The sequence below is a fragment of the Danio rerio genome, chromosome 21 (genome assembly GCF_049306965.1).
Source record: "Danio rerio strain Tuebingen ecotype United States chromosome 21, GRCz12tu, whole genome shotgun sequence".
In the NCBI taxonomy this organism is placed as follows: domain Eukaryota; kingdom Metazoa; phylum Chordata; class Actinopteri; order Cypriniformes; family Danionidae; genus Danio; species Danio rerio.
Window position 1 is genome coordinate 34,979,667 of NC_133196.1, and position 15,334 is coordinate 34,995,000.

At 37.3% G+C, this 15,334-nt stretch overlaps 1 protein-coding gene across 2 annotated transcripts in view; it reads left to right on the forward strand.

Annotated features, from left to right (window-relative positions):
- The first annotated feature begins 13,340 nt into the window (after nucleotides 1–13,340).
- Nucleotides 13,341–15,334, forward strand: part of si:ch211-247j9.1 — a 29,335-nt gene continuing 27,341 nt past the window's right edge. For both annotated transcript variants that reach the window (XM_005161401.6, XM_017352979.4), the window contains exon 1: nucleotides 13,341–13,595. In XM_005161401.6, the coding sequence (XP_005161458.2) occupies nucleotides 13,544–13,595 (52 nt within the window). In that variant the 5' untranslated portion in view covers nucleotides 13,341–13,543. The remainder of the gene's footprint in view (nucleotides 13,596–15,334) is intronic.

Consider the following 15,334-nt stretch of genomic DNA (forward strand, 5'->3'; position numbering starts at 1 on the left):
TGAACTAACGAAGACCAGTCTAAAACTCAATTCCTGGTTTCCTCAGCTAAAAGGCCTTTCTTTGTGTTATGTCAGATGACATCATGTCCTTGAGGAACTGCTAAGTTTCACCTTTACTACTCACCATCACCTTGACTGAACAATGAAAAAAGAACTATAAAAAAGACATTTTACACGATCATAAACATGTATCATCTTCAGATATCTTAGTTGACGTTTTATGGCAGTTTTCATCACATTATGGCAGTTTTTAACCTTAATACTTAGCCAACTGACCTTTAACCTCATACTGCTTCAGATGGAATTCCCTCTAATAATTGAATGACAGGATAAAATATATTAATATCAATAATCATAAAGGGATCATACACATTCTGAATTGAAAGCTTTTAATGAATGTCTATGCTCTCTATATCAAAATATTAACCTTTTTTTTTTACTGTTCAATCTCATCGAATTTATGTCTTAGATATAAAATTCTTAAATAAAATTGCAATTCATTCACGTTGTTCAATAATTCAATTAGTCAAATGTACATTTCTGAGTTTTTCCTTATGCTAAATTTGGGAAATTATTCACTATGAATTCATACTGCAATGACATATCTTCGATACAAATATGCTCAATGAAATATCCATGCATTTACTTGTTTACAGTATGCACATAATTATTATGCAAGTCAATATTGTGATCATAAATTATTCCCCAAGCACGTTCTAGTATATCCCAGCCACATAAGTACTATCACTTACATACATTTGAACATTCTGCAGCAAAATATACTGTATATAACTTTAGGTCACACTCTATTTTAAGGTACAATACATTCTATTATTGAACAATTAACTAAGACTTTAAGTTTAATAAACTACTAATTTGATCCAAATTAATAGTTAGTAGAAGGGTTTAGGTATTGATTATGAATGTAGAATAACATACCTAATTTATACTAATAAACAGTCAACATCGTAATAATAAGCAAATACAAATTTTAGTACCAAATACAAATACAAATTTAAACTGTGTGTGCGTGTGTTAACTTATTAACTTTTGTAATGTTAGTTAATAATAATATTAACAAAGGTTAATAAAGGCTGTTGAGCATTGTTCAAATACATGTTAGGTAATGTGAACTAATGTTTAGAGTTGAAACTTTTTTGCAAAGTGTAAAGTGAATTTGTATAAATAAACAAGGAATTTATATTTTATGTATTAAACATAAATAATGTCAACGTATATAAACCTATAAGCACATATAAACATAAACATATAACACACACACGCACGCACGCACGCACACGCACACGCACACACACACACACACACACACGTTTGTTTTTGTGAAAAGTGGGTACATTACATAGGTTTTCATTCATTTGTACCGTTCAAACCGTATATTGTATTGCCCTCACCCCACTCTACCCCTAAACCCAATCATCACAGGAGACTGTGTACAGCTTTACTCTCTGATTAAACACATCCTGTGGGGTTTATAAGCTTTTTGAGAAATGAAGATGTCACCAATGTCCTCATATTTCACCTGCTTTTTGTAATACTTGTGTCATAACTATGTTATTATACAGATTTTTGTCCTGATATGTAACAAAAACACATACACACACACGCATATATATATATCTTCTGTTCCACCACATCCCAAAGGTGCTTTATTGGAGTTAGACCTGGTGACTGTGGAGGCCATTTGAATACAGTGAACTTATTGTCATATTCAAGAAACCAGTCTGAGAAAGCTTCATGACATGGTGTGTTATACTGCTGGAAGAAGCCATCAGAAGATGGGTACACTGGTTATAACGGGATGGAAATGGTCAGCATCAATACTCAGGTAGGCTGTGGCGTTGACACGATGCTCAACTTGTACTAACGGGCCCAAAGTGTGTCAAGAAAATATCGCCCACACCACCACCACCGGCCTGAACCATTGATACACGCAGGATGGATCTATACTTTTATGTTGTTGATGCCAAATTCTGACCGTACCATCCAAATGCCGCAGCAGAAATTGAGACTCATCAGACCAGGCAACAATTTTTGAATCTTCTATTGTCCAATTTTGGTGTGCCTGTGTGAATTGTAGTCTCAGTTTCCTATTCTTAGCTGACATGAGTGGCACCCAGTGTGGTCTTTTGGTTTTAAGATTCAGTGTGTTGTGCATTCAGTGATGCTTTTCTGCATACCTTGATTATAACGAGTGGTTATTTGAGTTACTGTTGCCTTTCTATCAGCTGCAGTGCTCAAAACTGCGACCATTTTGGTCGCATATGCACCTGAAATTTAAGCTATGCGACCTCATAATATATATTGGGAGCATTCGTACATAATATAATAGTTGTAGTGCGACCTGTTTTGGTTTTTTTTCTTAAAACGTGGTAAAATCGGTCTTCCCTGCCGCTATATTGGTTCATATTAGCTGTCAATCACTCAAGACTTTTTGCTGTCAGATGACAGGGACGGAGCTTTTGTGACCGCGGGGAATGCAAACGGCTGAAGAGTGAAAAGTACACTGACTCTTGATGCGTTACATGCACTGCGTGTTCAGCCAACACAATCTCAAACACCATCGCCAAAGAAGCTTGCCTTTACTGAGTTTAAACTGATGCGGGTTATAACAAAGAACAGTATTGCGCCGGTGGTCATCGGGAGAATCCTGCTCTGCCCCCCTCATATTGGGCCGGCAGACTCGCATGCTTTTCCGCAAACACAGAAAAGTGTAATTCAGTGCGTAACGAGGCTGAGCATTAAAACGACACGAACCGAAACCAAAACTTTTAAAAGTGAGACTTTTCTTCCTTTCTTTTGTCCGTTCTTTCTTGAGGTGTATATTATTTTTCTATTTAATTACTGATGACTGCTTTGCAGCTTTCAGCATTGAACTGAAGGATTTATTATATTATTTTCTTTGTTTTGTAGCAGAAATAATATTTATTAAATTGACATGCATATAAAAACAATAGTACAAAATAAATATTTCTTACTACAATGCTTCATTTGTGTTTTATGCACAACATCAATTTATTTTTCATAAAGTAACAGTAGGACTTTATAACTTACATTAAAGCACATTCAAGGCAGCATGATGATGAGGAATATAATTCATTAATAGTATTATTGTCATCATCGTCATCATTAATATTTTATAATTATTCAACATTCATTTTGAAATCATTGCACAAATATTCATCAAGTCATCACAGCATTAGTTAGATAGTTGTTTCTGGGTTTTGTTTGTCACAATTGATGTGGTTTTCAAATACAATAAATCCCTTAATATACAACTTGTTAAATATATCATTCGTTTTTGGTGGGTGCTCCTAATTTCTTTCTGGTGCTCCTAAATTTTTTCTGGTGCTCCTAAATATTGGTAGCACCGGTGCTACCAAGTAAGAAAGTTAATTTCAAGCCCTAAGCTGCAACCAGTCTGGCCATTCTCCTCCGACCTTTGGCATCAACATGGCATTTACGCCCACAAAACTGTCGCTCACTGGATATTTTCTCTTTTTTGGACAATTCTCTGTAAATCCAAGAGATGGTTGTGCGTGAAAATCCTAGTAGATCAGCAATTTCTGAAACACGCTCATCTGGCACAGACAACCCCACCATGTTCAAAGTCACTTAAATCACCTTAAATCACCTTCCCTACCCATTCTGATGCTCAGTTTGAACTGCAGGAGATCGTCTTGACCATGTCTACATGCCTTGATTTGCTGACATATGCTTGGCTAATTAGAAATTTGCATTAACAAGCAGTTGGACAGGTGTACCTAATAAAGTGACAGGTCTCTGTATAACTTGCTGAGAACATTATTTATGCACATTTTCAGGTTGTTTTATTCACTTGTTGAAATGATTGACAGATTTACATTTGTGTCTTGTTTGTGGTTGTTGATATAAAGCAAAAGCTTCTATGTAGATTAAAAATAGCACTGAGCTGCTTTAACCATTGAAGTTTCTTACTGCTCTCCATTTCAATTGCAGTTAAAAGATGAGCCTGTCATGAGATGAGTTGTGTGTGTGCGCGTGCATGTGAAGGAGCCTTGGTGTGTAGCGTGTGTCTGACAAGTTTCATTTTCAGAAGAGCCTTTGCTCAGCACAAAGCGTGCCGCGTGTGTATTGACACAAGAGGAGCGGAAAGCTCTTAGTGATAATTGGAAGTGCTCAGCCCCTGAACATCAGGGGTCAGAGCAGAAAAACCACCAGGCTGAAAAACTCAAAAAGTGTGTGCCAGTACATTCATTCATTTTACAATCATTCATTCTGGAAGGTCTGCAGAAGACAAAAGAAATCTGAATAGTAATCTGACACTGCAGATTTGACTTAACTGGTTGCTGCCAGTTCATTAGTTATTAGATTGTATTGTGCTACAGGAAGTTAGCATTTTTCCACTACAGGTTTAGTCTTTCGGCTTTTTTTTTTTTTTTTTTTTTTTTTTTGGTAAGTTCAGATAGAAGGTCATAAGGTCGGTGGAAAAGTTTAATTTTCATTCAGTCCAAATGCAATGATATGATAATGTTCAACCTGTGTATTTCCATATCTCCAATCACCCAATAGAGCACAACCAGGTTCCAGAAATAAAAACTCCATTAATTTATTTCAATAGGGAAATAAATGATAAACAGACCTACTTGGAGCTGCAGGTTTGTTAAATGATTGTATGTGCTTTTTTTAACCCACATAGGTAACCCCACAAATTCATCTCATTAAAATTGGGTGAATTAATGAAAGTGAAAAATTCAGATTTAATTAAACTTTTTTTGTGTGTGTGTGTGTGTGTGTGTGTGTGTGTGTGTGTGTGTGTGTGTGTGTGTGTAATTCCACTAGAAAATCATATGATCATAAAAAAAGATACAATCGAATAATAAAGTTAGTTTCAATACACTTACATATTTGTGTTTGTGTGTGTAAAAAAAAAACTTTTTGTAAGGTGTGTGGCATAAAAATAACACCGAAATCGAATATCATGCCAATAGTAAAATGTGGTGGTGGTAGTGTGATGGTCTGAGGCTAAGTGTCCGTCCATCTGTTAGTGACCTCAGGCTGAAGTGAACACCAGCAAGTCTGAATGGCTGAAGAAAAACAAAATAAATACTTTGGAATGGCCTAGTCAAAGTCCTGATATGAACCCAATTGAGATACTGTGGCATTACCTTTAAAAGGGTTAATGCGGATGTGGCTGAATTACAACAATTTTGCAAAGATAAGTGGGCCAACATTTTTCCACAGTGCTGTAACAGATTCACTGCAAGTTATCGAAAACAATTGATTGCAGTTGTGGCTGCTAAGGGTGGCTCAAGCAATATTAGGCTTATGGCAAACACTTTTTCACACAGGGTGATGTAGTTTTGTATTTTGTTTTCCCTTAATAATAAAAAAGAAATCAGTAAGGGGAAAAACACTTTTTTCACACCACCATATATGTTTTCCAATTAACTTGAAATAAATTGTTCCTATATAATAGGGGTCACCGATCTCGTTGCCTCTTGCCTCAACACACCTGCTTGGGTGTTGCAAGTATACCTATTAAGACCTTGATTAGCTTGTTCCAGTGTGTTTGATAAGGGTTGGAGCTAAAATCTGCAGGACACCAGCCCTCCAGGAACAAGTTTGGTGACCCCTGCTATATAGACTACCATAGACATTAAAGACGGCGTAAATCATTTGGCTCAAATTTGGCACACTTTTCAAGTCTAAATGTACATATTTATATCATCTGTCGAAGGTTTAGGACCAAAATAACTTTGTCTAATGCAAATGTTCATTCTGAACATTTCCTGAAAATGTTCTACCTGCCTGTCAACATGTGGCTTTGCTCTGTGCCCTCTGTTCGTGCAGACAAGCCACGTCATCAGTGTATTCCCACTTTGCAGATTGACAGGGCACGTTTACACCGAATCAGTTCCCAGATGCCTATGCTCTTACAAAAATCCTACGCTGAGTCCTTGGAAGCTCTCTACAGGGCTGCTTTAACTTAGTTAAACATTTGTTCAAACTGCGGTCTGTGTGGGTCCTAACGCCACAGTATGAAGGGGACTCTATACTGCTCAATAGCCGCGTTTCCACTATCGCGCCTAAAGCGAGCGAGCCAAGGCCAGTCGCGTTTCCACTGTCACTTCCGGGGCCTAAACGGGCTAAATCAGGGCTTTCTTGGGGCCAGCGGCCGGCCTTTTTTCGGCCCGCCGAATACCTTGGGTCAAAGAGGGCCATCCGGGGCTTCAGGGCGGAGTGAAAGGAGAGACGGGCACAGTTTTCCGATCGCACACGAGTACATGCGCCAAACACATCAACAAATAAATAAATAAATAAGGGAAAGAAAACATCTGAAACAAATTATAGGCTGGGGTCTTTTTGCGTATGATCACCCTTATGTTTCTCTTTTAAATGTAAGGCTGTTGTATAAAATAATAAAGTAGTTTTAATTTATAAGTGACTTTTCTTTGCTGCGTCCTCCTTGATGTTTCAATAACGCATAATAATCTTTACACCATATTAAAGACACAGCAGACAGTAAAGGTTTTCGAGAGTTTTTGTCAAGTTTAAAAGGTTTGTGCGCGTTTAGATGCCTGTATGTGTGTGTGAGACCGAGGAAAAGAGCGCTCCCTTCATAGCTGTTGATGCCGCAAGCCCCTTTTTTCTTCTCTTTTTTATTGTTTTTTATTTATTTTGGAGATAATACACTATATGAATACAACAGAAAGACATTAAACTTTATACATTTCGTGTCCACTTTTGTAGGCTCAAAACAATAGTTTCATATCTAGATAAAATAGCCTAAGCTATATTGAAACAATTTAAAGAATTACATATACCAGCTATAATAAAATCACATTAAATAAATAAACAAACCAATATAAAACTAACAAAAACTATAGCTATAACAATTAGGTACTATATCAAACTGTTTTGCAGCACTTTTTTGACGCATCGGGGAAAACTGCAAGTTCAAAGTGTGTTCTGTGTCCTCAGACAAGTGTGTTTGTTTTTATATGACGTGGTAAAATTAAAAAAAGGAAATTTAAATACATAGAGAGCTTTATTAGTGCATAGCTGCTGAGCGCAACCAAATATAGGCTATATTTTATTACGTGCTGCTTTTATGTGCTGAAACACTCAACACTTTCCTTTACTTAATATATAATAAGCAACATCTTTAAATAAAGGGAATCACCTATTAAGTGTCATAAAGCCTATAGGGAAAAGTTCATGCTTTAGTTCTCTCCGGAGCATTTGGGATGAATGTTGGACAGCGTCTGTCTAACTGAGGATGTTATTAAATAGCCTACATTTTATATAAAGTTATTAGAGAATTTTATATATGTGGTTTTTATAATATGGATGTGTGCGCTCCCTGCGCTGGGTCCCTCCGTTAGCGGCAAGACCACTGGATTTCGATGCCAACAGTCGGTCGGTGAGTAATTGAATATGATGAATGAGAACACACAGGCATGTGCGTATAGGCATACATTGTACTGCTGTACAGTAACGTGTCATTTGTTTGTTTCGGTTGTCCTAATTTTAATAGTTTCGTAATGATCTTGTGTGCTTTATCTGCCTGATTCCCGCTGAAGGGTTGTGTGACGTTCTATTCGGGGGATGTTCTGGAGGCGGGGTTTGCGTGACGCGCTGCGAGCTACTAGCCCGACAGTGGAAACGCGACATGATTTCGGCCTCACTGCTCAACCTCCCGGGTGATTGGCCCGGCCTGGCTCGATAAAAGCCCTGGCTCGCACTGGCCCGATAGTGGAAATGCGGCTAATGAGCACCATCTTTCGGATGAGACGATAAACCGAGGTCCTGACTCTACATGGTCATTAAAAATCCCAGGATGTCTTTCAAAGAAGAGTAGGGGTTAAACCCCGGCATCCTGGCCAACTCCTAACCATTCCCATATCCTAATTGGCTCCATCACTCTGTCTATTCTCCACCAATCAGCTGGTGTGTGGTGTGCATTCTGGCACAATATGGCAGTCATCCAGGTGGATGCTGCACACTGGTGGTGGATGAGGAGATTCCTCAATGTGTAAAGCGCTTTGAGAGTCCAGAAAAGTGCTATATAAGTGTAAGGAATTATTATTCTTCAACTGCCAGAGAGCATTTATAAAACGTCGGGCAAACCTCGTCACACCGCTGGTGTTCTAAAAGTGCTTTGACAGTGCTCTGAAAGAAAACAAAAACAAATGCTTGTGCCTCACTACTATAACACTATGCACACTGAACTGTTATGTTTTTTCACTGGTAAAAGAGTTATGAAAAAAACTCTCCCTCGTCTCGTCATTTCTGGTCTCAGGTATGCATCTGTATGTGCACTGATCATGAGTTTTGGAGAAGGCATTTCTTTGGCCAGTGATTATCTAAGGTGGACAGGATCTTTAGCTTTAGGTAAGGCTGGTCTCTCTGAAATTACCTGCCCTACCTTTATTTGAAGTTTTTTTTTATTTTTTTATTCTGACATCATTGTTATTGCATTTTGTGTCATTCGCAATCCTTAATGGAAGTGATGTTTCTCATTAAAGCAATTAAGAGTTCTGTGAAGAGCCTCTCAGTGTTGTTCAATGTGATATAAACAGGAAAACAAGATGCAGTACTGAGCAGCTAAACAGAATTGTTAAGCAATTTATATATCAGTTCTAAATAGTGATAGTAGTGAACAAATGAACAATTTCAGCTGGAGATTTTAAATCTATTCACAGTGTAGGGGTGGAAATAGGGCTGGGCGATTTAGCCTAAAATCTAAATCTTGATTAATTTTAACGTTAACTCAGTGATGATTAATGAATAATTATTTCATTGATTTATTTATTGTATTTTTTTATTTGCTCATAGTTCACGGACAGGTTTTCTACAGTAATTATGCTGACATATTACAAGTGAGAGATTATTGACTGCTGGGTGCATTACTTGATTTTAAAATAATTGAATGAAACACACACTATCTACTATCTATGATTATTTATTGAGCATCAACGTTAAAGAACTGAAATTAAAACACACATTGCCTAAAGCCAACAGACTTTTTTGTCTTATAAACTTGCATTTTTAGAAACAAGATAAATAATTTTTGATATTAAAAGTAGTAAATAAGCAGTATCTCTTCTAAATGAAATAACTCTTGTAAATCCTGTATATAATATCTTAAACAGTGCATTTCTTGCTTCTTCTGTAAACAAATATTTATTTTTTTATTTATTTGAATGGAAAATATGCCCTCTCAAGGCATCTCTGGTGCAGCTTCCAATCATTGTCAATGAAGTGCAAAGTAAGGCTCAAGAATGGGTCCATCGTCCTACTTGACCAGCGATCAAATGTGGCTACAAAGTGTGGCTACAGAGAATGGTCATATGACTCTGCACGCAGTAGGAAAGGTAATGAAATATTTAACTGGAAAAATTTGATTGATAATGGCCCATGCACACCGAGACGTTTTTTGCTTGCGTTTTCCGTTGACATTTAACGCCTCGTGACTAAATAAAGATCGTCAATGTGATCGTGCACACCAACACGCAAAACGGCAGGCACAAAAGCGTCATTTAAAAAAAAAACCTCATGCTCTTTTATTTATTTTGACGCACCGCATCAAAACCTTCTCCACCAATCAAATTGGCACTTTTGTTCATGTGCACGAGCTGCTGAAGTTACAGTAAGCAGCACTTAAAGATGCTCTAGCGCAAAACTGTCAATGCGAGCGCACATTAAAGAAGATGCCCAGAGGCGATATAAATGTTAAGCTGCTTATTGCTCTGGTGAATATTAATCATTTCTTCATCGCTAGATTAATCATTTCTTCATCGCTGGAACTGCTGCTTGAACCATCCGTGCTTGTTCAAGTCACCAGTTACTTTAACAACAAGTGTGTGTGAACTTTCTCTGCTACTCTTCTTCTGTGCTATAAGCGGGGATTCAAAAGCCTTAAGTTGTGTTGCACCATCTAACGTCAAGGAGTGATTTTGCATACTCTTCCTGGGTTTGAATACTGAAAAACGACTCGTAAAACGCTAACGATAAACGCAAACGAAAAGCGTCCCAGTGTGTAGGAGCCTTAAAATTTGATTACTTTTCGATTAATCGCCCAGCCTTCAGATTCCAGAGCATTTGCTTGGACCAACTGGTTTATGAGATGTTTAAAGGGATAGTTCACCAAAAAATCTGTCATTCTTTACTCACACTTTACTTGTCTCAAACCTTTTTGAGTTTCTTTCATCTCTTGAACAAGAAGTTATTTTGAAAAATGCTGGGAACTTGTAACCATGGACTTTCATAGTGTTTTGGTTTCCCTATAAAACTTATTCTTGGCATACAAGCAGGCACTGCTATTTGAATCTTTTGGCTCGAGACTTCCGGTCTCAATCACTACCATTTATTTTTAGACATTACAAACAGCTCGTTATGCTGTTAAATGTCACAAACTGATATTGTCTTATTACATCATTTTGCTTTATTTTTTTAGTCATTGTAGTGGCAGTTTTCTCTTAGTAATAAACAAAGAATTTGTCTCTGACCAGAGAGTTCAGATGCCACTTAAGTTCCTTTTTTCCCAGATGTCAGTGGTGTTCCTCTCCAGGCCCGCAGTCGGTCCTTCAACCCTCAACGCGTGGGGCAGGGCTGTGACACGAAGTCCCAGGATAATCAGTCACCGTCTGCGGGGTCCGAAAAAGTTCTACCAAGACATCCCACTTCTGACACCAAATTGTAGTGGCAATTTTCTTTAAGGAGACTCTCTCAGAAGACAAAGTCTTACCCAAAGTGTCATTTAAAGTTTTATTTTTTGCAAAGAAGGTCACACGATCATACATCAATGACAGTTTCTGCAGAGTGTGAGATGCCGAAACAGAGTGCATTCTCTTTTTATCTAGTTTGTAATACCCACAAGGTCATCAGTGACATACGGGATGAATCACAGTTACATCAGCTCAAACTTCATTTTTGACCATCTACATTTCAATCTTACCTCACAATCAAACATGTAGCTTGTTAAATCACCATGTACTTCTCCAGATCTTGTCTGGTGATAAACAGGTGTTAAAGTTGTCACACTCGGTCTAACATAAACAGTAAATCCACAAAGGAATAAAAGAACAGACCTTTATAATGTATATAAATGAATTTCCACCACAGTCCTGAACACACTTGTGATCTTTTTCTGTCATTTATTATTCCTAGTCATTTCTCCCACAGGCAACTGAATCAGAAGTTCTGAAACTATCTCAAAAACGAGCACACTTCAACATTGAAGAATAAAGTCAATAGGCAGAGGCGCTACTAGGGCAGGGCAGGGTAGTGGTTAGGACGATTCTAAGGGCCCACACACTTTAGGAACCCCAGGAATTACTATTAGCTGGCCCAACTCATCTGCAACAACACCCACAAACCCCTCCTAGCTAAATCCCACCCTATCACTTTTCATCTATTGTTTGAAGTGAGTAACTGCAAGTTTTAAATGCTCGCTTCATTTAAATTTAAATGTTATCATTAATTAAAAGCACACTAGCATATGGATACCTTTAAAGGGCACCTACTTTACCTCTTTTTCAAGGTTTAATAGAAGTCTTCTGTGTCTCCAGAATGTGTCTGAAAAGTTTCAGCTCAAAACACCCATCACTGTCTCCCCACCCATCACTGTCTCTCCCCTCCACCAATAGCTGGTGTGTGGTGAACGCTCTGGTGCCATTGTCCTGTAGCTGCCGTCGCATTATCCAAGTGGATGCTGCACACTGGTGGTGGTGTGGAGAGACCTTCCTCATGATTGTGAAGCGTTTTGGGTGTATGGCCATACACAATAAATGCGCTATATAAATACAGATTACATTACATTACACATTTAATTGGGTGAGTGGAGGGCCCTATGAATCTGCCATTGTTTTTGAAAACAGGTGACAGGTTATGGCAAAAGAGCAAGAGAGAGGACTTGGGGATACAAAAAGAACCATCTTTGTCAGAAAAGCATAATATGTATACAACATACAGTTTGTTTGAACTGTCATGTATATTTGAAAAGCCACATACTGTGTATGTGTTCAAACAGTTATGAATACATTAGATTTTTACATTATGAGGGCCAACAAGAAGAAGGGACTTTAAATTGGGGTTGTAAAGGAGTAGGACCTGGGAGAAGCCTGTTGAACCAGAGGATAAAGGGTATAGCAAACTTGAGAAACGGATTTGTCCTGGGGAGAGACTGAGATGGGTCTGCTCCAGGCAGTCTCTGCATTTTTGGAAAATATTACAATAAAGTATACTCTTCCGATACTCATAACCCCCAGTCTGAGTTTGATTCATTAAGAGAAAAGCAGAGAACCACAACAACACATTATATGTACACACAGCTCTGTCCAAACTGCTTACAAATGATGATTTTCATCATACGTGCCTTGTAAGATTTAACATTTGCATAATTAAAATAAATAGATAGATAGATAAATAAATAAATAAATAAATAAATAAATAAAGGTTAAAGAACTTATTAACAGAGTTCTGGAACTAGTACTGCTTGGGCACAATTCACATGCACTGCACCAATACCAATGGCAACAGACAAGTTTTGTCCCCATCTCCATCTGTTGCTGTTGTTTGATGCTTGTTTTCACCAACTGAACATGATAATGTGTGTTGGGTTATTGATCTTCCAATTGTCTGTATGGTCTGGACTTTGTCAGTACAGTCTTATAAAAGATCAAAGTTCATAACAACAAGAGTTTGGCAGATTTATGAAACAGTAAAATTCTAAAGTAACAATTGTATGAAAATGTCCACAGTTGTCCATATTGTCTGTCCCGTACCCCAGAGAATTCATGATAACCGTCAGCACCACTTGACAGGATGTGTAAAGTCTCCTGAAAAGGCCTATTCCTCCCGCCAAATGAAGTGAGCCTCTTTCATCAGGATCAATATGTATGCCTGAGATGCTGCCAGGGTGGGAATCATAAATCTGGCTTGCGGAAAGAAGGAGAGAGAGAGGGCAGATGGGAAAGGGAGGATGAGAGAGAGACGACGGCTCCTCTTAGCCTAATGGAGGACGGTTCAAAAGTTTAACATGCCAGCCACCCGCTCGCATCTTTATATCCTCTTTGAGTCATTGTGTGTGGGTGAGGGCCGATCACATCGATGGCCATTAAACCAAATGCTGGACCGGTCCACAGGAGGGGGGGATTGGTGGATGCATTAGGGAAATTGGCTCTGGCTGACTGAGACGGCATACTGTACTGAAGTAATTACTGTGTGTGTGTGTTTGCCGCAGAGGGTCCTCGCCCCGCCCTTCATCTCCCCCAGTGAGGCGTCTGCCAACGGGACGGGGCTGGACTTTATTGATGAGATGGATGGAGTAGAGAGACAGATGGGGCTTCTGTCCAGGCCATGGCATTGCTGGGGAGCCTGCGCTCAGGGACGCCACCAGTGTGGCCAGTCTCCACCGATTCAGAGCCTCTGGAGCACCAGGAGCTCCAGTGAGGATGATAATGATGATATTCATGATCAAATTCAGAGGATCTGAGCTCGGCTGAAGATCTTGAGAGTAAAAGAGACGTGCACCTGCAGGATGGGACTCACCTGCTTTAAGTCCTGGAAGTACAACAGTGCTGCACAGAAAGGTGAGCGAGCGATTCTCACTAGTGTGACCGTGTTCATGTGTTTATATATATATATATATATATATATATATATATATATACATACAATATAAACTATAAAACTGAAAATTATGTAAATATTCGTTTTCACTTTGTATTTTTTGTTATTTGTCGTTAACTTTTAAGGGTTTCTGCAAGTTTCATAAATCAAAAAGTAAGACTTTTTAATACCATTATTAATAAAATTTAAGATTTATATGGGAATAAAAACTATAATGAATATTTTTTTTTCTAATGAAAAATCTAAATAATTTTACTTATCTCAGAGAAATTCTAATCTACTTATTTCTTACCCAAACATTTTAAATAATGCATCAAAACAAGTAAACTCTCGTTTTGATAGATGCACTTTTTTCAACATGACATTTCTTTTTTTTTAAGCTAAATATATGCACAACTGTCTCTCCAGGTCAGTGTCCTCACCATAAATAGATGGATAACTTTTCAAATGAATGTTATGTATTATTATAAGGATGATAAACTATATAGAGTGAAACCTTAAACTATATGTTAAAAGTTCTACTGATGTGGATTGCTGGTGATTGGATGATTTAGGCCCAAAAGAATAGCTTTTCATGGACATAAGAAAATGAAGACCTGCTTAAAGTGATTTAAGACATACAACCACATTTTGGTAAATTTAAGACTTTAAGGCCCTAAATTTAGTTTTAGGATTTTAAAACATTTTAAGATATATAATATATGTTATGGAAAAAAAATAAAAATAAATAATATATATATATATATATATATATATATATATATATATAGAGAGAGAGAGAGAGAGAGAGAGAGAGAGAGAGAGAGAGAGAGAGAGAGAGAGAGAGAGAGAGAGAGAGAGAGATTTTTAGAAAAGCTTAATTAATATATATTTTAATTGTTACTATATATATATATATATATATATATATATATATATATATATATATATATATATATATATATATATATATATATATATATATATATATATRTATATATATATATATATATATATATATATATATATATATATATATGTGTGTGTGTGTGTGTGTGCGTGTGTGTGTGTGTGTGTGTGTGTGTGTGTAAGGGTCCAGCCAGTTAGTCCAATGATGGTGTCTACTGGTGGATGAAGGTTCACTGCATGTTCAGTCTTTCCAATGCACAATGTTGATTAACTTTAAACTTAACTTATATCTAACTCCAATTTTAGTATGAGGTGGTTTAGAATAATAATATATTTATCCTCATTTTATCGGACTACATTTATAAAACATTTATAAGATTCTTTTGTTTCCTTTAACAGCTTGCAATGTCTTAAACACAAGCTTGTCAGTCTTGGTCATTAAACAGAGGCGATTAACCACTCTCCTAAAAAGGCAAAACCCTACTTACTCAATTTAGGACATTTTATGGCACGCATAGATCTGTTATCTACTGAATCAAGACAAACTATTTTAGTCATACCATGATCATTACTATAGAATCAAGCAGACAAATTCACTTAATAACTAATAACATGGTTATTAGTAACTTTTAATAATCCCCATAAGATTTATACAGTAGATGAAGGCCTAACTTACCCACATTTAGATTAGTCTTAACAATATTTTGTTGTTCTAAATAGAAAACCCATTATTGGCCTTTTACAGTCTATGTATACTTGAATTAGATCCAAATGTGTTAGTCGGAGCTCTAAGAACATCATATAGCGTGCC